A 23,351-nucleotide genomic window follows, 5' to 3' on the forward strand; every position below is an offset into this window, starting at 1 on the left:
ATCACACCAAGGTCCTGGACATATCATTTAGTTACAGAGCAGTAGAGTATCACACCAAGGTCCTGGACATATCATTTAGTTACAGAGAAGTAGAGTATCACACCAAGGTCCTGGACATATCATTTAGTTACAGAGCAGTAGAGTATCACACCAAGGTCCTGGACATATCATTTAGTTACAGAGCAGTAGAGTATCACACCAAGGTCCTGGACATATCATTTAGTTACAGAACAGTAGAGTATCACACCAAGGTCCTGGACATATCATTTAGTTACAGAGCAGTAGAGTATCACACCAAGGTCCTGGACATATCATTTAGTTACAGAGCAGTAGAGTATCACACCAAGGTCCTGAACATATCATTTAGTTACAGAGCAGTAGAGTATCACACCAAGGTCCTGGACATATCATTTAGTTACAGAGCAGTAGAGTATCACACCAAGGTCCTGGACATATCATTTAGTTACAGAGCAGTAGAGTATCACACCAAGGTCCTGAACATATCATTTAGTTACAGAGCAGTAGAGTATCACACCAAGGTCCTGGACTTATCATTTAGTTACAGAGCAGTAGAGTATCACACCAAGGTCCTGGACATATCATTTAGTTACAGAGAAGTAGAGTATCACACCAAGGTCCTGGACATATCATTTAGTTACAGAGCAGTAGAGTATCACACCAAGGTCACACAGCCTTCTTGGGTTCTGTTTGAGCAGCGAACACAGGGGATGTTGGGTGAGGTCACAGCAGGGTTGGCCCCGCCCCCGTCTGTCCTTACACCCGGAGGCTGCCCTTATCACCACGTATAAAAGTCTAGTCTAAGGGTACGCAGTCACATAGTGTAGGTCACACCACAGAGAGAGGTCAGCTGTACAGTAGTAGAACTAGGAACACAACAGTAGTGCAGTATTAGAATACAGGCTGAGAGAAACAGGCACAGAAACATCCCAAAAAAGCAAAGGAACCAAGGAGAGACAGAGGAAATAAAAGAAGACAAGTCCTACAGTAGGTTTCTCTCAGACACCATAACCAGGTGAGGAGTGAAGCCGGGTTGCCAGATTGTGACGAGGTATCCCTCCTCCCTGTACAGCATCTCTCCACATCTCCCACTGGTCTCTCCTGGTGTAGCTGGATCCTATAGCCCACCAACATGGCAACCCTGAAGGAGAAGAGGACGTGTGGCCAGCGGTGTGAGGACTTCGGTCGCTTCGTGTGGAACTCAGACACTGGCGCCATGTTCGGAAGAACACCTGAGAAATGGGGTATGTACTGCAGAGTGGGAAAGGTGTGTGATTGTGTGTGTGTGTGTGTGTGTGTGTGTGTGTGTGTGTGTGTGTGTGTGTGTGTGTGTGTGTGTGTGTGTGTGTTTGTCTGAGTTGGTAAAGAAGCTGTTGTTGGTTTGTTGGAGTATATGCAATATTCAGACTTAATTGAAACACTCATCTAGACTGGCTCCATGAGATTAAAGTGACCCGAGTACAGAACTCACACATGACTTTGCTGTGTCCTTTGGATATCAGTGTGTGTAGTGTTATTTCAGTGTGTGTGGTGTTATTTCAGTGTGTGTGGTGTTATTTCAGTGTGTGGACATTAGATTGAAGAGAGAGCAGTTTGACTGATAAGCTGGTTGGTTTGTGAGGGGAGACTTCTCCCTCTGACCTCTGGACGATCTCACATTTAGATAAACCACAGCTCTCGCCCATAGAGGGCACCTCGGCCAATAGTGAGGGGAGACTTCTCCCTCTGACCTCTGGACGATCTCACATTTAGATAAACCACAGCTCTCACCCATAGAGGGCACCTCGGCCAATAGGCTTCAGTCAGTCATAAAGACACAACCAGACCACAGACAGGCCAAGAGGTGGCAGACTCATTTACCAACCAAGCCCTGTCATCATCGTTGTTGAATGAGGCCAGGCAAGAGCAGTTGGCTAAAGCAGGAACAGACTGACTCCCTCTCTCTCTTTCTCCCGGTCTCTCTCTCTCTCCCCCTCTCCTCTCTCTCTGTCTCTCTCTCTCACTCTCCCCCATCCTCTCTCTCTCTCCTCTCTTCTGTAGTGTACATCAGTCTGTACTATGTAGCGTTCTATGTGATAATGACTGGCCTGTTCTGTCTGGCCATCTGGACTCTGATGTACACCCTGGACCCCTACACTCCAGACTACCAGGACCGCTTAACATCACCAGGTAACAACTGAGATGGAAAACTGTGTCCCGAATGGCACCCTACTATTCCCTATATAGTGCACTACTTTAGACCAGGACCCTATTCCCTATATAGTGCACTACTTTAGACCAGGGCCCTATTCCCTATATAGTGCACTACTTTAGACCAGGACCCTATTCCCTATATAGTGCACTACTTTAGACCAGGGCCCACAGATTCAGCACATTTGTAAAAATGTCCCTTCACTAATTACTATTTACTGTTTACTATTTATTGTTTACTGTTTACTATTTACTGTTTACGATTTACTGTTTACCATTTACTATTTACTATTTACTGTTTAGTGTTTACTATTTACTGTTACTATTTACTGTTTACCATTTACTGTTTACTATTTACTATTTACTGTTTACCATTTACTATTTACTGTTTACTATTTACTGTTTACTGTTTACCGTTTACTGTTTACTATTTACTGTTTACCATTTACTGTTTACCATTTACTGTTTACCATTTACTGTTTACTATTTACTGTTTACTATTTACCGTTTACGGTTTACTATTTATTGTTTACCATTTACTGTTTACCATTTACTGTTTACTATTTACTGTTTACTATTTACTGTTTACCGTTTACTATTTACTGTTTACCATTTACTGTTTACCATTTACTGTTTACCGTTTACTGTTTACCGTTTACTATTTACTGTTTACCGTTTACTATTTACTGTTTACCATTTACTGTTTACCATTTACTGTTTACCGTTTACTGTTTACCGTTTACTATTTACTGTTTACCATTTACTATTTACTGTTTACCATTTACTGTTTACTATTTACCGTTTACTATTTACTGTTTACCGTTTACCATTTACTGTTTACCATTTACTGTTTACTATTTACTGTTTATCATTTACTGTTTACCATTTACTGTTTACCGTTTACCATTTACTGTTTACTGTTTACTATTTACCGTTTACCATTTACCATTTACTGTTTACTATTTACTGTTTACCGTTTACTATTTACTGTTTACCATTTACTGTTTACCGTTTACCATTTACTGTTTACTATTTACTGTTTACCATTTACTGTTTACCATTTACCATTTACTATTTACCATTTACTATTTACCATTTACTGTTTACCATTTACTGTTTACCGTTTACCATTTACTGTTTACCATTTACTGTTAACTATTTACTGTTTACCATTTACTGTTTACTATTTACTGTTTACCATTTACTGTTTACCATTTACTGTTTACTATTTACTGTTTGCTATTTACTGCTCCTGTAAAGAAGTACATATTGTCCCTTGCATCCTTCACCCTCCCCTCCATCTCCTTCTGGCCCTCCCTGCTCTCTGCCTACCCCCTCTCTCTCTCCTTCTCTGTCCCCCCCCTCTCACACTCTCTCTCTGTCGCTCTCTTTTTCTCTTCCCCCCCCCCCCTCTCTCTCTCACCCCCTCCCCTCCCCTAAACTATCTCTGTAGTTTATACAGTCTGTGACCATATCTGGGATGGTGTCGGCTAACCTCTGCGTTGTGTGTGTGTCTGTGTGTGTCTGTAGGGGTGATGGTCTGGCCACCTACATACATTGAGGAGGATGTAATACTCAGCTACAACTTGTCTGATAAAACCAGCCAGAGGAAGATGTCCAACTGCCTCAGCAACTTCCTCAAACGTCAGTGTCCAAGATGGCACCTTACATAGTGGACTCCTCTTGTCTAGCCCTGAGGGTTCCATCCCATTTCAGACTTGATCAGTCAACTATCTCAAACCAACCTACTACAGTTGCTAGTCAATGCTTTGACCTCCCTTCATCACAAATCATTAAATCCCTCATTTTTTCCCTCTCCCTCCCTCTCTCTCTCCCCTCTACCTCTGTCTGACTCCTCTCTACCTCTCTGTCTGACTCCTCTCTCTCCCCTCTACCTCTCTGTATGACTCCTCTCTCTCCCCTCTACCTCTCTGTCTGACTCCTCTCTCTCCCCTCTACCTCTCTGTATGACTCCTCTCTCTCCCCTCTACCTCTCTGTATGACTCCTCTCTCTCCCCTCTACCTCTCTGTCTGACTCCTCTCTCTCCCCTCTACCTCTGTCTGACTCCTCTCTCTCCCCTCTACCTCTCTGTCTGACTCCTCTCTCTCCCCTCTACCTCTGTCTGACTCCTCTCTCTCCCCTCTACCTCTCTGTCTGACTCCTCTCTCTCCCCTCTACCTCTCTGTCTGACTCCTCTCTCTCCCCTCTACCTGTCTGACTCCTCTCTCTCCCCTCTACCTCTCTGTATGACTCCTCTCTCTCCCCTCTACCTCTCTGTATGACTCCTCTCTCTCCCCTATACCTCTCTGTATGACTCCTCTCTCTCTCTCTCCCCTCTACCTCTCTGTCTGACTCCTCTCTCTCTCTCCTCTACCTCTCTGTCTGACTCCTCTCTCAGCCTACAACGACACGTCTCAACAGTCTAACCATAACTGCACCAGGGGAGAGTACTTTAAACAGGAGAAGTTTGAGGCTCCACACCATACCAAGTACTCCTGTCGCTTCACCCAGAGCATGCTGGGACGCTGCTCCGGCCTGGACGACCCGACGTTCGGCTACAACGGCACCACGCCCTGCGTCATCATCAAGATGAACAGGGTGCGTTCAGTCACAAACCAGCTGGAAATATTACATTATGAACATGACATTTACAAGTGAGGATGTTATAACACATTATAATACATTTATAACCTATTAGGAAATTGCACTGACATGCATGACGTTTCTAACCCAGATCATCAACTTCCTGCCCAACAACGGGACTGGCATGGCTCCTCATTTGAACTGCACTATACTGGTGAGTATAAACCAAGATGGCTACTCAACACCAAAGCCATATATATATATATATATAGAAATAAATCTGTGGCTCTGCTCAACATGGCTGGCCAGGAAGACAGTTTCTCAGAACGTTAAATCTAGTCTGCCAACAGTATTTAATGGATGGTTGGTGTGTGTGTGCAGAGTGGCCATGAGAACATAGACATGATGGAGTACTTCCCCACCAACGGAACCTTCGACCTGTCCTACTTCCCATACTACGGCAAGCTGGCTCAGGTAACCACGACAACCACGTCTTCTTCTCTCCATGGAACTCGTGTTATTTTGTGAAACTCAATGCAGGGTTCACTTACCCCTGGGGTGTATTCATTTGTCAAATAACATTGCAAAACGTTTTGCATTGTCATCCATTCACCATTTGATCTAGGAATCGAACGTAAGCGAACAGAACAAAAAGGAACAAGTCGGGGAAGGATAAACCTGAATTTGTCCCAATACAAACTCTACATTTCGTGAGACAAAACACTTCCCGTTTGGGGTAAACTGTTTCCGTTCGCAAAAAAAGTCAAGACTAATGGATACACCCCTGCATGAACCCCCTCTATTGATTTACAGCAATGGACACAGTTCATTCAGAAAGTTTTCAGACCACTTGACTTTTTCCACATTTTGTTACGTTGCAGCCCGTAATGACAAAACGAAAACAGTAAAAATATATATGTTGCAACCTGGAAATATCACATTTCATTCACATGTATTCAGACTCTTTACTCAGTACTTTGTTGAAGCACCTTTGGAAGCGATTACAGCCTCGAGGCTTCTTGGGGATGACGCTACAAACGTGGCACACCTGTATTTGGGGAGTTTCTCCCATTCTTCTCTGCAGATCCTCTCAAGCTCTGTCAGGTTGGATGGGGAGCGTCGCTGCACAGCTATTTTCAGGATTCTCCAGAGATGTTAGATCAGGTTTAAGTCTGGGCTCAGAGACTTGTCCTTAAGCCACTCCTGCGATGTCTTGGCTGTGTTTAGGGTCGTTGTCCTGTTGGAAGGTGAACCTTCACCCGTCTGAGCACTCTGTAGCAAGTTTACATCAAGGATCTCTCTGTACTTCGCTCCATCTTTGTCTTGATCCTGACTAGTCTCCCGGTCCCTGCCGCTGAAAAACCTCCCCACAACCTGACACTACCACCACCATGCTTCACCGTAGGGATGGTGCCAGGTTTCCTCCAGATGTGATGCTTGGCATTCAGGCCAAAGACTTCAATCTTGGGTTTCATCAGACCAGAGAATCTTGTTTCTCATGGTCTGAGAATCTTTAGGTGCCTTTTGGCAAACATCAAGCGGGCTGTCATGTGCCTTTTACTGAGGAGTGGCTTCCGTCTGGTCACTCTACCATAAAGGCCTGATTGGTGGAGTGCAGCAGAGACGGGAGAACCTTCCAGAAGGACAATCATACGCACAAAGGAGCTCTGTCAGAGTGACTATCGGGTTCTTGGTCACCTCCCTAACCAAGGCCCTTCTCCCCCCCCATTGCTCAGTTTGGCCGGGCAGCCAGCTCTAGGAAGAGTCTTGGTGTTTCCAAACTTCTTCCATTGAAGAATGATGGAGGCCTCTGTGTTCTTGTGGACATTTAATGCTGCAGAAATGTTTCAGTACCGGTCCGCAGATGTGTGCCTCGACACAATCCTGTCTCAGAGCTCTTCGGACAATTCCTTCGACCTCAGTTTTTGCCCTGACGTACACTGTCAACCGTGGGACCTTCTATAGACAGGTGTGTGCCTTTCCAAATCATGTTCAGTCAATTGAATTTAATCACAGGTGAACTCCAATCAAATTGTAGAAACATCTCAAGGATGATCAATGGAAACAAGATGCACCTGAGCTCAACTTCGAGTCTCAAAGGGTCTGAATACTTATGTAAATAAGGTGTGTTTTTTATTTTTAATACAATTTGCAGAAATGTCTAAAAACATGTTTTCGCTTTGTGATGATGGGCTATTGTGTGTAGATTGCAGAGGAGAGTTGTTAATTTTTTAAATACATTTTAGAATAAAACTCACAAAAAAAGTCAAGGGGTCTGAATACATCTTGAAGGCACTTTTATCATAGAGTTTGATAGAGAGCACATAATTGTTAAAAACAAGCATTGTGGCAGTTGGTGTCCTCTATCCAACTATGTATAAACATGATTGGCATGAACCCTCTCTTGGTCTTCCTCCACACAGCCCACCTACGTTAACCCTCTAGTGGCTGTGAAGTTCCACCTGGTCAAAGAGAGGGAGGCCAAGATCCAGTGTCGTGTGGTGGCCCACAACATCGCCTATCAAGACTCATACGAACCATACCAGGGGAAGGTGGTCTTCCTGATCAAGGCTCTGAAATAATATATTTTACTAGAAAAGCCGGCTATCCAACCATCTAGGTCCTAACCATGGTCAGAGCCATAGAGCTGGATAGTGTTCCTCATCTTTGCAATTAGGACTTTTGTGACAGAATGGGGAGTGCAGTTGAGGGCTTTCTCCATTTTAAAGTAGTCTGTGGGAAGATATCTTCACAATTTCGTCAACAACTATGTCCTTCACCCATCGACGTTCCCACCCAGTTTTATCCATCTATCCTCGTCTATGATCCCAACCAATGCAATCTGGTAACCCGTGAAAAAGGAGTCTCACACTAGCTCATCAACAACAACCTAATAACCAGCTGTCTTCTTCAGGGTATGATGGTAATTCAGTTATTGCATCAGAGGTCCTAGAGGGTGTGGCTCTCCCTTTTCTTCCTCCTAGTGTCCTACTCTGCCAGCACCTCACCTGAAACAGTGGTCGTTCTGCTTCATTTGACCTCTCTCTTTTATATATCTTCTAGGAAGGGTATTTAACATATAGTTCATGGAGTGCTGCTTGTACAACCAATACGTTACCTATATGCATTGTATCATAATGAAACCATAAATATTAAACATGTATTCAAACCCAGAAAGACAACAAGTTCAAACACCCTCTATATTTATTCTCTATAATTTCCAAACTCATTAGATAACAGAAAGAAAAGGTATGTGGTATTGCAGTCAGCATGGGGGGGGGGGGGGGGGGGGGGGGGGGGGGGGTCATTGTATTGCAGTCAACATGTTTTCAGCTTTACAAAAGTTCCTTGGGCGGGGGGGGGGGGGGTCATTGTAGTGGACTCCCCTATTTTGGCTTTTGCCACAATCCTGAAGTCTTGAGCTTGTTACAACCCTATGGAATGGCTCCATCCTCCCCAAAGTTCACTTCATTGATAATACGCAGCTACTTCACTCTGGGTGTCGTTCATTAAGTAGAGCATTGAGATGTTTAGAATCATACTTCACTCTGGGTGTCGTTCATTAAGTAGAGCATTGAGATGTTTAGAATCATTTTGGTACGTTTCTATCTCAACGGGCTGCCTGCCAGCCAGGCAGAGAACCGCTTCCAATTTACAACAACTTTCTCTCGACTCCAATTCTGAGATTATGAACAGTGGCCTTGTCTCCTCTAACCGTCACACACAGGGACATTTGGCCTCTGCTGTCTGTAGGTATTCACACAGGGACATTTGGCCTCTGCTGTCTGTAGGTACTCAGTGACACGCAGGGCCAAGTGACCGTCCAAAAACACACATTCTGACCCATCTTTAAAATAGCTGCCAGAAGAAAGTCACACAAAAATAAGAAAATATAACTACAAATAAGTACAAAACACACTCCCTCTCCCCTGGGAGCTACACACACACACTCCCTCTCCCCTGGGAGCTACACACACACACTCCCTCTCCCCTGGGAGCTACACACACACACTCCCTCTCCCCTGGGAGCTACACACACACACACTCCCTCTCCCCTGGGAGCTACACACACACACTCCCTCTCCCCTGGGAGCTACACACACACACTCCCTCTCCCCTGGGAGCTACACACACTCCCTCTCCCCTGGGAGCTACACACACTCCCTCTCCCCTGGGAGCTACACACACTCCCTCTCCCCTGGGAGCTACACACACTCCCTCTCCCCTGGGAGCTGTATAGGAAGTCATTTCACTGTCATGTCAATGACACCACTACTGTTCATGGTGTTAAACACTGTAATACAGCCACACAAGGCAGATCTCAGGTTTCTGGAGGGAATCTTTCTGTGGCCGTGTATCAGTTCACGCAAGAAACAACAAAAAACTAGTTTGACATGAGAAAGATTCCATTTCCTGTAACGAGGAGGCGGGCTGTAGAGGAGCACGTTGTGGAGATTATACTCATAGTAATCACAGCTTCAGAAGGAGAGAAAAAAATAAATTACAATTCCCACAAAAGGCATTATACAGTCATAGTGTCAGCAAAGACTACGTTTCCCAGAAGGCCATTGCGTTGGTGAGCTCTGTGCATTCTGAAGGCAGTTGAGGAAGGAGAAGCCTCCTCGTAGATAGCTTGGTGGGGTGGAGGGAAGGCCTGAGATGGAGCTGGAGGAAGGGAGAGAGACTTGTTCATGGGACATGGGCTGCATGCATTCCAAATGGCACGATTCCCTACACAGTGCACTACCTCTGTGCCAATATGGCCGTGGTCAAAAGTAGTTCAGTATATTGGGAATAGGAAGCCATTTGGAACACAGCTGGTTAGTCATCAGACTGGGCTGTTAAGAGTTGGCCGAGTGAGAAACTACTGATTTAATCATTGTCGTCGTAGTCTTCGTCATCCTCTTCCTCGTCTGCCATGTAGGACACGGGGGTGTAGCCTCGCGAGTCGTTGGAAATGGACGCCACCGTGCCATCGGAGCTACTGAATATACAGCAGGAAACAGAAGATGGAATTAGTTAAGACCTGCCTGTTACATCACTTCCTGAACATTGAAAGAAAGAGCTCAGAAAGAGAGATCATAGAGTTGGATAGAGGGCACACTTGAAACAAAGCCTGTTGTAGCATAGGAAGCACCACCGAGGGGTTCCACCCGACAGACAGGGAAATGAGCTCTGAAGTACATCTCTATAGAAGAGATTCACCTTGTGTGACGCCGTCCTCCTCCGTTTGTAGACGAGGTTCCTGTGATGTAGACGTTGCTTATTGGACCCGTGGCCATTTCTGGAGGCGGGGGGGGGGGGGTTATAATAAAATACACAATTTCTACCACCTCCTTTACACAGTCCCAGCCCAAGAATATCAGGCTGAATAGGGTGCCCTGTGGGAGCCAGCCATACTGACCTGTAACATAGGGTTCCAGGGCTCTGGGCACCAGGGTGCGGGCTTCCTTCAGGTCCTCTGGTGAACACTGGCCCACCTCCAGACCACAGGCCAGCCCCATTCTCTTCAACACCTCAATGTCATCATGGATCTCAAACATGTTGTCAAAGTTGAACAGGTACTCAAACCTGTAGGGGGCAGAGGCAGGAGAGAGAGGGGGGGGGGGGGGCAGAGGCAGGAGAGAGAGAAGGGGGGGGGGCAGAGGCAGGAGGGAGAGAAGGGGGGGGGGGCAGAGGCAGGAGGGAGAGCAGAGGCAGGTATGATTAGATGAGGTTTGGTGTTGAATTTGAAATCACTCCCATGTCCCAACCTCCAAGCATCACTCCCATGTCCCAACCCCCAAGCATCACTCCCATGTCCCAACCCCCAAGCATCACTCCCATGTCCCAACCCCCAAGCATCACTCCCACGTCCCAACACCCAAGCATCACTCCCATGTCCCATGTCCCAACCGCCAAGCATCACCCCCATGTCCCAACCCCCAAGCATCACCCCCATGTCCCAACCCCCAAGCATCACCCCCATGTCCCAACCCCCAAGCATCACTCCCATGTCCCAACCCCCAAGCATCACTCCCATGTCCCAAGGTGTCTCAAAGAGAGTTGTTAGAGTAATTGTGTGTGTATTCCAGAGTCTCTGGTCTCTTACTTGTCGTTGGAGATGCTGCAGTCGATGACGGTCCTCTTGGAGGTGTTGATGATGATGAAGGGCAGGTTGATGACAGAGTTTGGGGGCGGAGCCCTGCCCGCTTGCTGCTCCGCTGCACGATTCCGCTGCACCAGGCGCTTGAACGCTATTTGCTGCACCGAGACATTCACACAACGTTGTGATACCGCTCAGTCAACGTCGTTGAGATGACATTCAGGCAACGTTGAAGCCACCAGCAAAACCGAGTGAGTGTCTTCTAATAGGTGTGTATGTTCCCACAGTGAAGGGGGTGTTTACCTGTAGAATGAGCTCCTGAAGCTGAGACTGTTTCTGGTTGATCCTCTCTAGTCGTTTCTGTCTCTCCACCTGACAATGACAGGAATACATCAGGCTCTGACCCTCCCGATCTCTTACCCCCCCGATCTCTTACCCCCCCCCCCCCGGGATCGGAACCCTCCCGATCTCTTACCCCCCCCCCCCCGGGATCGGAACCCTCCCGATCTCTTACCCCCCCCCCCCCCGGGATCGGAACCCTCCCGATCTCTTACCCCCCCCCCCCCGGGATCGGAACCCTCCCGATCTCTTACCCCCCCCCCCCCGGGATCGGAACCCTCCCGATCTCTTACCCCCCCCCCCCGGGATCGGAACCCTCCCGATCTCTTACCAACCCCCCCCCCCCCGGGATCGGAACCCTCCCGATCTCTTACCCCCCCCCCCCCCCGGGATCGGAACCCTCCCGATCTCTTACACCCCCCCCCCCCCCCCCCCCCCGGGATCGGAACCCTCCCGATCTCTTACCCCCCCCCCCCCCCCCCCGGGATCGGAACCCTCCCCGATCTCTTACCCCCCCCCCCCCCCGGGATCGGAACCCTCCGATCTCTTACCCCCCCCCCCCCGGGATCGGAACCCTCCCGATCTCTTACCCCCCCCCCCCCCCGGATCGGAACCCTCCCGATCTCTTACCCCCCCCCCCCCCCCGGGATCGGAACCCTCCCGATCTCTTACCCCCCCCCCCCCCGGGATCGGAACCCCCCCGATCTCTTACCCCCCCCCCCGGGATCGGAACCCCTCCCGATCTCTACCCCCCCGGGATCGGAACCCTACCCCCCCCCCGATCGAACCCCCGATCTCTCACCCCCCCCCCCCGGGATCGGAACCCTCCCGATCTCTTACCCCCCCCCCCCCCGGGATCGGAACCCTCCCGATCTCTTACCCCCCCCACCCCCCCGGGATCGGAACCCTCCCGATCTCTTACCCTCCCCTCTTCACCCCCCCCCCCCCGGGATCGGACCCTCCCGATCTCTTACCCCCCCCCCCGGGATCGGAACCCTCCCGATCTCTTACCCCCCCCCCCGGGATCGGAACCCTCCCGATCTCTTACCCCCCCCACCCCCCCCCCCCCCCCCCCCCCGGGATCGGAACCCTCCCGATCTCTACCCCCCCCCCCCCCCCCGGGCTACGAACCCTTCCCGATCTCCTTACCCCCCCCCCCCCCCCACGCCCCCCCCCCCGGGATCGGAACCCTCCCGATCTCTTACCCCCCCCCCGGTGATCGGAATCCTCCCGATCTCTTACCCCCCCCGGGATCGGAACCCTCCTGATCTCTTACCCCCCCGGGATCGGAACCCTCCCGATCTCTTACCTCCAGGCTCTGACACTCCTGGGCTGAGTTGGTGGGCAGGCCGATCCACCGGATCTCTTTCTTCTCTTTAGAGATGATGTTCATGGCCATGAGCACGTTGAGCGCATCGTACACACGTCGTCGGATGTTCTTCTGGTCGTAGGAATGCTGCGGAGGAGAGAGACAGAGCTGCTGTCGTTTTCCCAATGGCTCCCTATTCCCTTTGTAGTGCACTACTTCTGACTCGGGCCCATTAGGACTGTACAGAACCAGTGCATCTTGAACTCGGATTGGGCTATTTGTTGTATGGATGAAACCCTGGTCTGATGGTTTTTAATTGGCTGTGTGTCTCACCGAGTCGCCGGGCGAGAGGAGGGTGTCGTTGGCGCTGAACTCTGCCACGAGCTCGTCAGCCACCTCATTGTAGGTAGTTACTCCCTTCTTCTGCACCTTCTCACACACCTTCATGGAGAAATGCCTAAGACCCTTCCCGTTCTTATCCCCCTTCTTACCAGTACCACGCTTCCTGGAACACAGGCAGAGCAGGAATGAGAGAAGAAGTCAGTCAGCGCAGGAGTTTGAGAGAGAAGTCAGCGCAGGAGTTTGAGAGAGAAGTCAGCGCAGGAGTTTGAGAGAGAAGTCAGCGCAGGAGTTTGAGAGAGAAGTCAGCGCAGGAGTTTGAGAGAGAAGTCAGCGCAGGAGTTTGAGAGAGAAGTCAGAGCAGGAGTTTGAGAGAGAAGTCAGAGCAGGAGTTTGAGAGAGAAGTCAGAGCAGGAGTTTGAGAGAGAAGTCAGAGCAGGAGTTTGAGAGAGAAGTCAGAGCAGGAGTTTGAGAGAGAAGTCAGAGCAGGAGTTTGAGAGAGACGTCAGAGCAGGAGTTTGAGAGAGACGTCAGAGCAGGAGTTTGAGAGAGACGTCAGAGCAGGAGTTTGAGAGAGACGTCAGAGCAGGAGTTTGAGAGAGACGTCAGAGCAGGAGTTTGAGAGAGACGTCAGAGCAGGAGTTTGAGAGAGACGTCAGAGCAGGAGTTTGAGAGAGACGTCAGAGCAGGAGTTTGAGAGAGACGTCAGAGCAGGAGTTTGAGAGAGACGTCAGAGCAGGAGTTTGAGAGAGACGTCAGAGCAGGAGTTTGAGAGAGACGTCAGAGCAGGAGTTTGAGAGAGACGTCAGAGCAGGAGTTTGAGAGAGACGTCAGAGCAGGAGTTTGAGAGAGACGTCAGAGCAGGAGTTTGAGAGAGACGTCAGAGCAGGAGTTTGAGAGAGAAGTCAGAGCAGGAGTTTGAGAGAGACGTCAGAGCAGGAGTTTGAGAGAGACGTCAGAGCAGGAGTTTGAGAGAGACGTCAGAGCAGGAGTTTGAGAGAGACGTCAGAGCAGGAGTTTGAGAGAGACGTCAGAGCAGGAGTTTGAGAGAGAAGTCAGAGCAGGAGAGACGGCTATCCACCAGTTGAGTATGGCTGATGTAGAGATAGAGACTAGGAAGAGAGAAGTTCCTTCATACAGTGCCTTCAGAAAGTATTCACACCCCTTGTTGTGTCACTGATCTACACACACACACACACACACACACACACATATATATCATGTCAAAGTGGAATTATATTTTTTGAAATGTTTTAACTGAAATGTGAAATGTCGAGTCAATAAGTATTCAACCCTTTTGTTATGGCCTAAATATATGTTTAGAAGTAAAAAATGTGCTTAACAAGTCACATAAGTGAGCAATAATAGTGTTTAACATTTATAAATGACTACCTCATCTCTGTACCCCACACATGCAATTATCTGTAATGTCCCTTAGTCGAGCAGTGAATTTCAAACATAGATTCAACCACAAAGACCAGGGAGGTTTTCCAATGTCCTGAATACAAAGTGTTATGTTAATGGCAGATCCAACTCATCACTGATTTTCACTTCATATTTTCAAGTACTGTGGTGGCTGCATCATGTTATGGGTATGCTTGTCGTCGGCAATGACAAGGGAGTTTAGGATAAAAATAAAACAGAATACAGCTATAAGCACAGGCAAAATCCTAGAGGAAAACCTAGTCTGCTTTCCAACAGACACGGAGACAAATTCACCTTTCAGCAGGACAATAACCTAAAACATAAGTTCCTTACCAAGAAGACATCGAACGTTCCTGAGTGGCCTAGTAACAGTTGACCTAAATCTTGAAAATCTATGGCGAGACTTGAAAATGGCTGACGGAGCTTGAATACATTGTTTTTTTAAAGGACAAATATTGTACAATCCAGGTGTGTAAAGCTTCTACAGACTTATTACCCAGAAAGACTCACAGCTGTAATCTCTGCCAAAGGTGATTCTAACATATATTGACTTGGTTGAATAATTATGTAATCAAGATATCGGTTTTATTTTCCATTTCTAAAAAATGGTATAAATAATTTCCCACTTTTACAGAGTATTTTGTGTAGCTCATTGACAAAAAGCAACAATTCAATCCAAATGTAATCCTAAACTGTAGCAACAAAACTTGGGAAAAGCCCAGGGGTGTGAATACTTTAATGTAGTGACATGTCACCCTCTTAACAAGAGAGAGAACTTTCCCAAGAAGTCTGCCAGCCTCCTTGCTGAGAATTGACCTAAAGCTGACCATAACGACCAGGTGACCATAACGACCAGCTGACCATAACCAGCATGAAGAGTGTTTGTATACAATTGTGTATGTGTCTTACCCGGTGGACCAGGGAGATGCATCAGGGGGCTGGCTCTGTGGTCTGTACTGGGTACTGGGTGTGTGAGGGCTGCCCATCACTAACCCCCCTGACCCACTGGGCCTCTGAGGGGTACCCATCACCTGAGACATAGGGAGGGACAGTTACAATGCAGACATAACATTTAAAATAGCAATAAATGAAAGAAATTAAAATGTATGTGCTTCTTTCAAAGCACTGAGGAGCGATCTATATAGCATATATCTACACCATACTAGAAGCTATGGCGGCTAGCCAGATCAACATATCGTGGCTGGGGTCTAGATCTCTCTATAGAACTAGGGTTTCTATGTCTATGCATCTCTAGCTGAACCCTGAGCTCTGGGGCTCATAGGATGATCATGTTGATGAGGAGTTCTTATTATAATCCCGCTGACTGAAGGGTTTGTGATTAGCTTATGCACACAGGTCACACACACATGCACACAGGTCACACACACAGGTCGCCCTGCCTGGTTCAAAGTTAGTATGAAGGCTTTATCGCCACAGAAATATGGGAAGCCCAGTGCTTCCCTAGTAGCAGCAGAGGGGCCCTCAGAAAGGACGAGGAAGAGAGGGGCCCTCAGACAGGACGAGGAGAGGGGTTCTTAGAAGTGGTAGTGTTGTGTCTCACCATGTGTGGGGCGATGTTGACGTTGGAGGGCCCCAGGGTTTTGGGAAGCAGTTGTTTCCCCACAGAGAGAGACTGTGGGTGGACTGTCACCAGGGACAGGACACCTGGAGGGACAGGAAGAACACTTATAACACCAGGGGTGTGTCCCAAATAGCACCCCATTCCCTATATAGTGCACTACTTGAGATTGGGTTGTCACGGTACCAGTATCACCATCACACCAGATTACTTATTGGAAAAAAGAAAACATGAATTAGACTGAACTCCATTGTCGTATAAAAAACTAAAATCAGCTTTATGTAAAATTGTGGGTGCTATAGTTTGCTAAATGAATAAATGGGACTCCAGGTGACAACATAATGCTGTTGGTTTCTAACAGAAGGACATTTTTCCTCAAGAAATTAAAACTGCTTGATGTTTTGTTTCCTTGCCACAGAAGTACCGCGACAATACTAATTGAGATCCGCTCCCTGGAATCACTTACGCCGTGATTGGCCACAGAGAGAATGTCTCAATAGGGGGCAACACTGCCCTCCTCTGTTAGTTAGGCGAGAGTCACAGCCTGCCATCAACTCCCATTCTGCAGGAGGAGCGGCTGATTATCATAATGCTTCTAGTGTTTCTCCAGTACAGCCACCCCTGTCCAAGTCTTACCCCCCCCTGCCAGTGTTCACCAGTGTGCAGTCCACCTATACTAAAATAACTAGGGGAAACCCTGGGTGATGTGGTTACCTACCTTTGCTGGGACTGAGGTTCTGGTTGTAGAAAACCTTCATCTCTCCGTTGGCACCGATCACAGCCGCCTAAAGACCACAATGTTCTGTTATGGCCACACCACCACACTGTCACCATGGAAACACCAGGAGCTACACACTTCTCTAGATTCTCTTCTCCTCACTAGTTGGCTTTATACTAGTCTGGAGCTAGGAGGTGCTGCTGGACCGAGGTCAATGGATTACTAAATGTGTTTACTGTGAGTGTGTTGCTCCATTTCCACGGCAACCTTTGAGTGAACAATTGAGCATCGATCTGTGTACACTAGAGTTTGAGGACCTCCGCGATCATCTTGAACTGTGTAGGTGGGTGGACACTAGTCCAGTGTTTCCCAAATTGTGGAGCATAAACCACTAGTTACTATGAATGGAAGGAGATGGTCAAATAATGTTTAAAGTTGTTTGTCAGATGATAATTGCACAACAGCAAGCAACTAAATCAGGAAGTATCAACAACCACTTGGTATGGTGAGACCCACCACTGCTAAATCAGGAAGTATCAACAACCACTTGGTATGGTGAGACCCACCACTGCTAAATCAGGAAGTTGATTAGGTCTTCAAAGCAACTTAGCCTGTACCACTCAAACCACAAAGGGAAGTTAATCAATCTAGTTGTGTGTTCGTCCCTGAAGCAATGATCTAAACTGGATCTGGATGGTCAGAGAAGAAAAAAGTTCCACTGTAGAATTAGTTCATTCTAATTATATGGGTTGGACACTATAACTCTGGCCCAGAACGACAGGTTACACACTATAACTCTGGCCCAGAACGACAGGTTGCACACTATAACTCTGGCCCAGAACGACAGGTTGCACACTATAACTCTGGCCCAGAACGACAGGTTGCACACTATAACTCTGGCCCAGAACGACAGGTTGCACACTATAACTCTGGCCCAGAACGACAGGTTGCACACTATAACTCTGGCCCAGAACGACAGGTTGCACACTATAACTCTGGCCCAGAACGACAGGTTGCACACTATAACTCTGGCCCAGAACGACAGGTTGCACACTATAACTCTGGCCCAGAACGACAGGTTGCACACTATAACTCTGGCCCAGAACGACAGGTTGCACACTATAACTCTGGCCCAGAACAACAGGTTGCACACTATAACTCTGGCCCAGAACGACAGGTTGCACACTATAACTCTGGCCCAGAACGACAAGTTGCACACTATCACTCTGGCCCAGAACGACAAGTTGCACACTATAACTCTGGCTCAGAACGACAGGTTACACACTATAACTCTGGCCCAGAACGACAGGTTACACACTTTTACTCCGGCGCAGTACTACAGGTTGCACTGTATAACACTGGCCCAGAACTCACATCCATTGCCATGATATCAGCTCCTATGTGTGGGAGATGAAGTCTTCTAGAAGGTTTCTTTGGGATGTTCAGCAATTGCTTCCCTAAAGCAAAATATGGAAAGGGGAGGGGGGAAGGAAGATGCCTCCAGTTCAGTGTTGTAAAACTAAGATTGTAGAAGAAATGCAGAATGGACATGTATTGTAGATGGGCTAAACTGTTGCTGTTTAACTTATTGTACAAGGTTGGATTAGACTGGCTTTATCCCCTGAGGGATTCAAACCACAACACTCCACTAGGCCGCATGGAAGCTTTGGAAACAACTTGGTTTCAACATACAACATAAATCGGTCTCCACACTCAGTTATTGCCAACTATGGGCCATTGAGAACAGATCATAGACCTAACCGCGTAAATACAACAATGAACGACAGAAGGTTCCCATAGCCGGACAGGGGAAGCACAACAGCAGCTATTTGGATCCAGAAGCTGACTACGCATTAGTCTACATGCAATCATACATGTTCCGCAGCTTGGGCTAGATATATTTAGCAAGAAAGTTAGGTGAACCACCATTGTACATGTTTAAATCACGAGTATTTACAACCATCAACTAGTTACCACGACCTTTCTCACTCGTTGTTCTTGATCCGCAACTCCCAGTTACTGCAGCCAGATGAGGTCGAAATGAACCTCCAAACAGGAAACTAGCTAAAACTAACGTTAGCGAAGCAAACATAAACTAGCAAGTTAACACAAACGTTTCAGAGTCCAAGATCAAAGGTTTTAAATTAGCTAGTTACCTGCATCTTTACAAAGACAGAAAGTAATTGAACGAATGACTTGTAGCAATTTCAGTCAAGATGGTTGCTTGGCAAGCTTGACAGATGGCTAGCTAGCATGTTGTTTGTCCTAAAGTTAGCACGCAACATGCTAGTTCGTTCTGCCTGTCGACACAAGCTATATATTAGCGAACGTTAGCTCATCGCAACGATATGAGTTGTTTGAATGAACAGCCAGTCAGTTAACATTAAGGTTATTGTTTGATAAAACCGCTTTTCGGTTCGACATTCATTAGTTAGTAACGATAATGTGGACAATAATGTTTTATTTACGGTAGAGTGCACTCACTAGAGGACGTTAACTACCTGCTAGCTAGAAGCCGAGTCAGCCATTTTTGTAGCCAGCTAGCTAAAAAATTAAGAGAAATATATTTGACATGTTGTACTCCTAGCAGGCTAAGTTCGCTACCTTACCTATGGGTAGAAATGTGATTGAATGACATGCCACAAGTCAAACTTATTTCGATTTTGCTTAGCTAAACGGCTTCGAATGGCCTCTGCATTTGATCGATAGCGTTAGGTGCAACAGTCATACATTTGATGGACAGTGACGTTAGCTAACGTACGCTAGTTAACTACTTCTACTCCACTGAAACTGAAACCCAGCGAAATAAAAACGTAATTGCTCAGCGTACAAAATGTAACTAACTCTTCTACTTCATCAATAAATCAATTAAGTTGGAAGAATGAAGTCACTTTTCTGATTTTATCTCCCGAATCAGCTGTTAGCATTTGTCCCAAACTCCGACTGAGATCTCCGGCTGCTGAGCTTCCAGAGTTGTGCGACTCCAAACTGAGCTTGGCGGTGTCTGAAATGTGAAAGAAACTATTGGACACGCACAAAGTAAACGTCATCACGCGGGAAGTGTAGACCACACCTACAGAACGATATCAAAACATTTCATTGGACGAGACAGACAATATTCAAATATAACATTATAAAAACAGGACATCTCCTCCCTAACCAATAAACCAATCTTTTAATAAATAACGAATTTTTTTTATTAAATAATGTACAACTTTTGTATTTTGTTTGAATATTAAACAAACTCCAACCTAACACAACATAATGTTAAAATGGGAATTTATTGTGCTTGGAATGACCCCCTTATTTCCATTGTAACATTTATACATAATCTAACTATAACTGGCCTAATAAATACAATGCTATATCTTTATTTCTCCCTTGCATGATGTATTAGCAGGAAGTCTTCTAGTTGTAGTCTTTTCTTTCCAGTCGGGCTACAGTACAGTACACCGTACAAACAGAATAAAATTATCGAGCCATTATCATAGGAAACAGTCACTGAAACATAAGAAAAATAAACCTTTTCCAGCATTAGATGCCATAGGAGTGCCAATAACGCGTATATACATGTAAAGCCCTGACATAAACAACCACATACAGTCTCTATGTGTCCGTGTTTGGTTAGAACACTGAGACTTTACAGTATCAGCATGACATTCAACGTACTAAATGGGAAGTTGAACTGTTAAAACCTTGGCCTACGTCTTTCTCCCAGGTTGGTCTGGATGAAACTGATCCATATGCAACCCCAGACTAATAATATTCTCTTGAAGGGAATATTGTCATCACCATCATTGTGATGTCACAAACCAAAAAGGTCTCAATCAGCGATCCCTCCATAACTACTGTAGGACGTGAGTGGAGGAATGACAGTCAAGACAACAACGAGGACATGTAAACCGTTCTACAATGATCGCATCTCAAATGGCACCCTATTCGTTATATTATAGTGCACTTCCTTTAGACCAGAGCCCTATTCCCTACATAGTGCACTACTTTAGATCAGGGCTCTATGTAGGGAACAGGGTGCCGTTTTGGATGCAACCAATGATCCAAAGATAATGGGTCATTAGGATTTTCTCCATGGAAAGAGGGAGAATGACCTTTGACCCTTCGGCCCTTTTGCAGGGCCCCTATGGGCTTCAGTCTGCTGGGTGTGGCAGCAGTGGGGCGGGCGGGCGAGCGTCTTGCGTTCGGCTCGAGGGACCCACTTGTGTGTGGCAGCTCTCCACAACACCGGAGCCAGCAGAAGACTCAGAGTGGTGACACTGAGAACCAGCAGGTACACCTGGGGAAGAAGAGGACAGAGTGGTGACACTGAGAACCAGCAGGTACACCTGGGGAAGAAGAGGACAGAGTGGTGACACTGAGAACCAGCAGGTACACCTGGGGAAGAAGAGGACAGAGTGGTGACACTGAGAACCAGCAGGTACACCTGGGAAGAAGAGAGACACTGAGACCAGCAGGTACACTGGTGACACTGAGAACCAGCAGGTACACCTGGGGAAGAAGAGGACAGAGTGGTGACACTGAGAACCAGCAGGTACACCTGGGGAAGAAGAGGACAGAGTGGTGACACTGAGAACCAGCAGGTACACCTGGGGAAGAAGAGGACAGAGTGGTGACACTGAGAACCAGCAGGTACACCTGGGGAAGAAGAGGACAGAGTGGTGACACTGAGAACAAGCAGGTACACCTGGGGAAGAAGAGGACAGAGTGGTGACACAGAACCAGCAGGTACACCTGGGGAAGAAGAGGACAGAGAGGTGACACTGAGAACCAGCAGGTACACCTGGGGAAGAAGAGGACAGAGTGGTGACACTGAGAACCAGCAGGTACACCTGGGGAAGAAGAGGACAGAGTGGTGACACTGAGAACCAGCAGGTACACCTGGGGAAGAAGAGGACAGAGTGGTGACACTGAGAACAAGCAGGTACACCTGGGGAAGAAGAGGACAGTTGTATTCTAGATCCTGTATGTATTCATCTTGCAATTGCCATAAACATCTTCAAGTAGTGTCTAGGGGTAGAGGTTAGGGGTAAAGGTTAGGGGTAGTGTCTAGGGGTAGAGGTTAGGGGTAAAGGTTAGGGGTAGTGTCTAGGGGTAGTGGTTAAGAGTAGTGTCGAGGGGTAGTAGTTAGGGGTAGTGTCTAGGGGTAGTGGTTAGAGGTAGTGGTTAGGGGTAGTAGTTAGGGGTAGTGGTTATGGATAGTGGTTAGTGGTAGAGGTTAGTGGTAGAGGTTAGGGATAGTGTCTTGGGGTAGTGGTTAGGAGTAAAGGTTAGGGGTAGTGTCTAGGGGTAGTGGTTAAGAGTAGTGTCGAGGGGTAGTGGTTAGGGGTAGTGTCTAGGGGTAGTGTCTAGGGGTAGAGGTTAGGGGTAAAGGTTAGGGGTAAAGGTTAGGGGTAGTGTCTAGGGGTAGTGGTTAAGAGTAGTGTCGAGGGGTAGTGGTTAGGGGTAGTGTCTAGGGGTAGTGGTTAGAGGGAGTGGTTAGGGGTAGTAGTTAGGGGTAGTGGTTATGGATAGTGGTTAGTGGTAGAGGTTAGTGGTAGAGGTTAGGGATAGTGTCTTGGGGTAGTGGTTAGGAGTAGTGTCTAGGGGTAGTGGTTAGGAGTTGTGGTTAGGAGTAGTGGTTAGGAGTAGTGGTTAGGGGTAGTGGTTAGGGGTACTGTCTAGGGGTAGAGTCTAGGGGTAGAGGTTAGGGGTAAAGGTTAGGGGTAGTGTCTAGGGGTAAAGGTTAGGGGTAGTGTCTAGGGGTAGTGGTTAGGTAGTGTCGAAGTGGTTAGGGGTAGTGTCTAGGGGTAGTGGTTAAGGGTAGGTCGAGGGTAGTGGTTAGGTAGTGTCTAGGTAGTAGTTAGGGATAGTGGTTATGGTAGTGGTTAGTGGTAGAGGTTAGTGGTAGAGGTTAGGGATAGTGGTTAGGGTAGTGGTTAGGAGTAGTGGTTAGGGGTAGTGGTTAGGAGTTGTGGTTAGGAGTAGTGGTTAGGGGTAGTGGTTAGGGGTAGTGGTTAGGGGTAGTGGTTAGGGGTAGTGGTTAGGGGTAGTGGCTAGGGGTAGTGGCTAGGGGTTGTAGCTAGGGGTAGTGGTTAGTGCTAGTGGTTAGTGGTAGTGTCTAGGGGTAATGGTTATGGGTAGTGGTTATGGGTCGTGGTTATGGGTCGTGGTTAGGGGTAGTGGTTAAGAGTAGTGTTTATGGGTAGTGGTTAGGGGTAGTTTTGAGGGGTAGTGGTTAGTGGTAGTGGTTAGGGGTAGTGGTTAGTGGTAGTGGGTTAGGGGTAGTGGTAGTGGTTAGGGACTAGTGGCTATTGTTTGATTTGGAACTAAGCATAGAGTGGTGGTCTGTTCTTCGGTACAAGTACCTCTCTGGAGATGATGCCAGCTCGGCGGGCGCGGCTCCCCAAGACGAAGGAGAACTCACTGACCTGCGCCAGGCCAGCAGACACTATCCAACGGATGTGGCGAGAACCCTTAGGCAAGATGGCCGACAGCACCAGCACCGCCATCAGGAACTAGCAGGAACGTGGAGAGGAGGTGTTTAATTAGAGAGAGAGAGAGGGAGAGAGANGAAGGGTTTGTGATTAGCTTATGCACACAGGTCACACACACATGCACACAGGTCACACACACAGGTCGCCCTGCCTGGTTCAAAGTTAGTATGAAGGCTTTATCGCCACAGAAATATGGGAAGCCCAGTGCTTCCCTAGTAGCAGCAGAGGGGCCCTCAGAAAGGACGAGGAAGAGAGGGGCCCTCAGACAGGACGAGGA

The 23,351-nt window shown here is 47.5% G+C and overlaps 3 protein-coding genes across 7 annotated transcripts in view; 1 reads left to right on the forward strand and 2 right to left on the reverse strand.

Annotated features, from left to right (window-relative positions):
- The first annotated feature begins 835 nt into the window (after positions 1 to 835).
- Positions 836 to 7,971, forward strand: LOC109886265 (potassium-transporting ATPase subunit beta-like). Of its 2 annotated transcripts, XM_031822062.1 has the most exons (8): positions 836 to 1,005; positions 1,091 to 1,262; positions 2,059 to 2,187; positions 3,739 to 3,852; positions 4,608 to 4,807; positions 4,944 to 5,006; positions 5,174 to 5,266; positions 7,216 to 7,374. In XM_031822062.1, the coding sequence occupies exons 2-8, from the start codon at positions 1,151 to 1,153 to the stop codon at positions 7,372 to 7,374; spliced, it is 870 nt and encodes a 289-aa protein (XP_031677922.1). In that variant the 5' UTR covers positions 836 to 1,005; positions 1,091 to 1,150. The 2 variants fall into 2 exon arrangements, with proteins under 2 accessions (XP_031677922.1, XP_031677923.1); XM_031822063.1 differs by lacking the exon at positions 836 to 1,005 and having other exon boundaries at positions 1,151 to 1,262; positions 7,216 to 7,971.
- A 7-nt stretch (positions 7,972 to 7,978) lies between these two features.
- Positions 7,979 to 19,608, reverse strand: LOC109886264 (transcription factor Dp-1). Of its 4 annotated transcripts, none has more exons than XM_031822059.1 (12): positions 19,478 to 19,608; positions 17,961 to 18,043; positions 16,587 to 16,653; positions 15,851 to 15,954; positions 15,199 to 15,320; positions 12,859 to 13,030; positions 12,526 to 12,672; positions 11,181 to 11,249; positions 10,884 to 11,035; positions 10,197 to 10,363; positions 9,998 to 10,076; positions 7,979 to 9,776 (listed from the first exon to the last, which is right to left on the reverse strand). In XM_031822059.1, the coding sequence occupies exons 2-12, from the start codon at positions 17,970 to 17,972 to the stop codon at positions 9,665 to 9,667; spliced, it is 1,203 nt and encodes a 400-aa protein (XP_031677919.1). In that variant the 5' UTR covers positions 17,973 to 18,043; positions 19,478 to 19,608; the 3' UTR covers positions 7,979 to 9,664. The 4 variants fall into 4 exon arrangements, with proteins under 4 accessions (XP_031677919.1, XP_031677921.1, XP_031677920.1 ...); XM_031822061.1 differs by having other exon boundaries at positions 19,196 to 19,585; XM_031822060.1 differs by lacking the exon at positions 19,478 to 19,608 and adding an exon at positions 18,743 to 19,091.
- Positions 19,609 to 20,540: 932 nt separating this feature from the next.
- The window catches only part of LOC116373444 (transmembrane and coiled-coil domain-containing protein 3-like), a 30,852-nt gene continuing 28,041 nt past the window's right edge, over positions 20,541 to 23,351 (reverse strand). Inside the window, 2 exon segments of the mRNA XM_031822057.1 lie at positions 20,541 to 20,877; positions 22,946 to 23,095. Coding sequence (XP_031677917.1) covers positions 20,659 to 20,877; positions 22,946 to 23,095 — 369 coding nt within the window. The 3' untranslated portion in view covers positions 20,541 to 20,658.

This window comes from Oncorhynchus kisutch, unplaced genomic scaffold (genome assembly GCF_002021735.2).
Source record: "Oncorhynchus kisutch isolate 150728-3 unplaced genomic scaffold, Okis_V2 scaffold4054, whole genome shotgun sequence".
In the NCBI taxonomy this organism is placed as follows: Eukaryota; Metazoa; Chordata; class Actinopteri; order Salmoniformes; family Salmonidae; genus Oncorhynchus; species Oncorhynchus kisutch.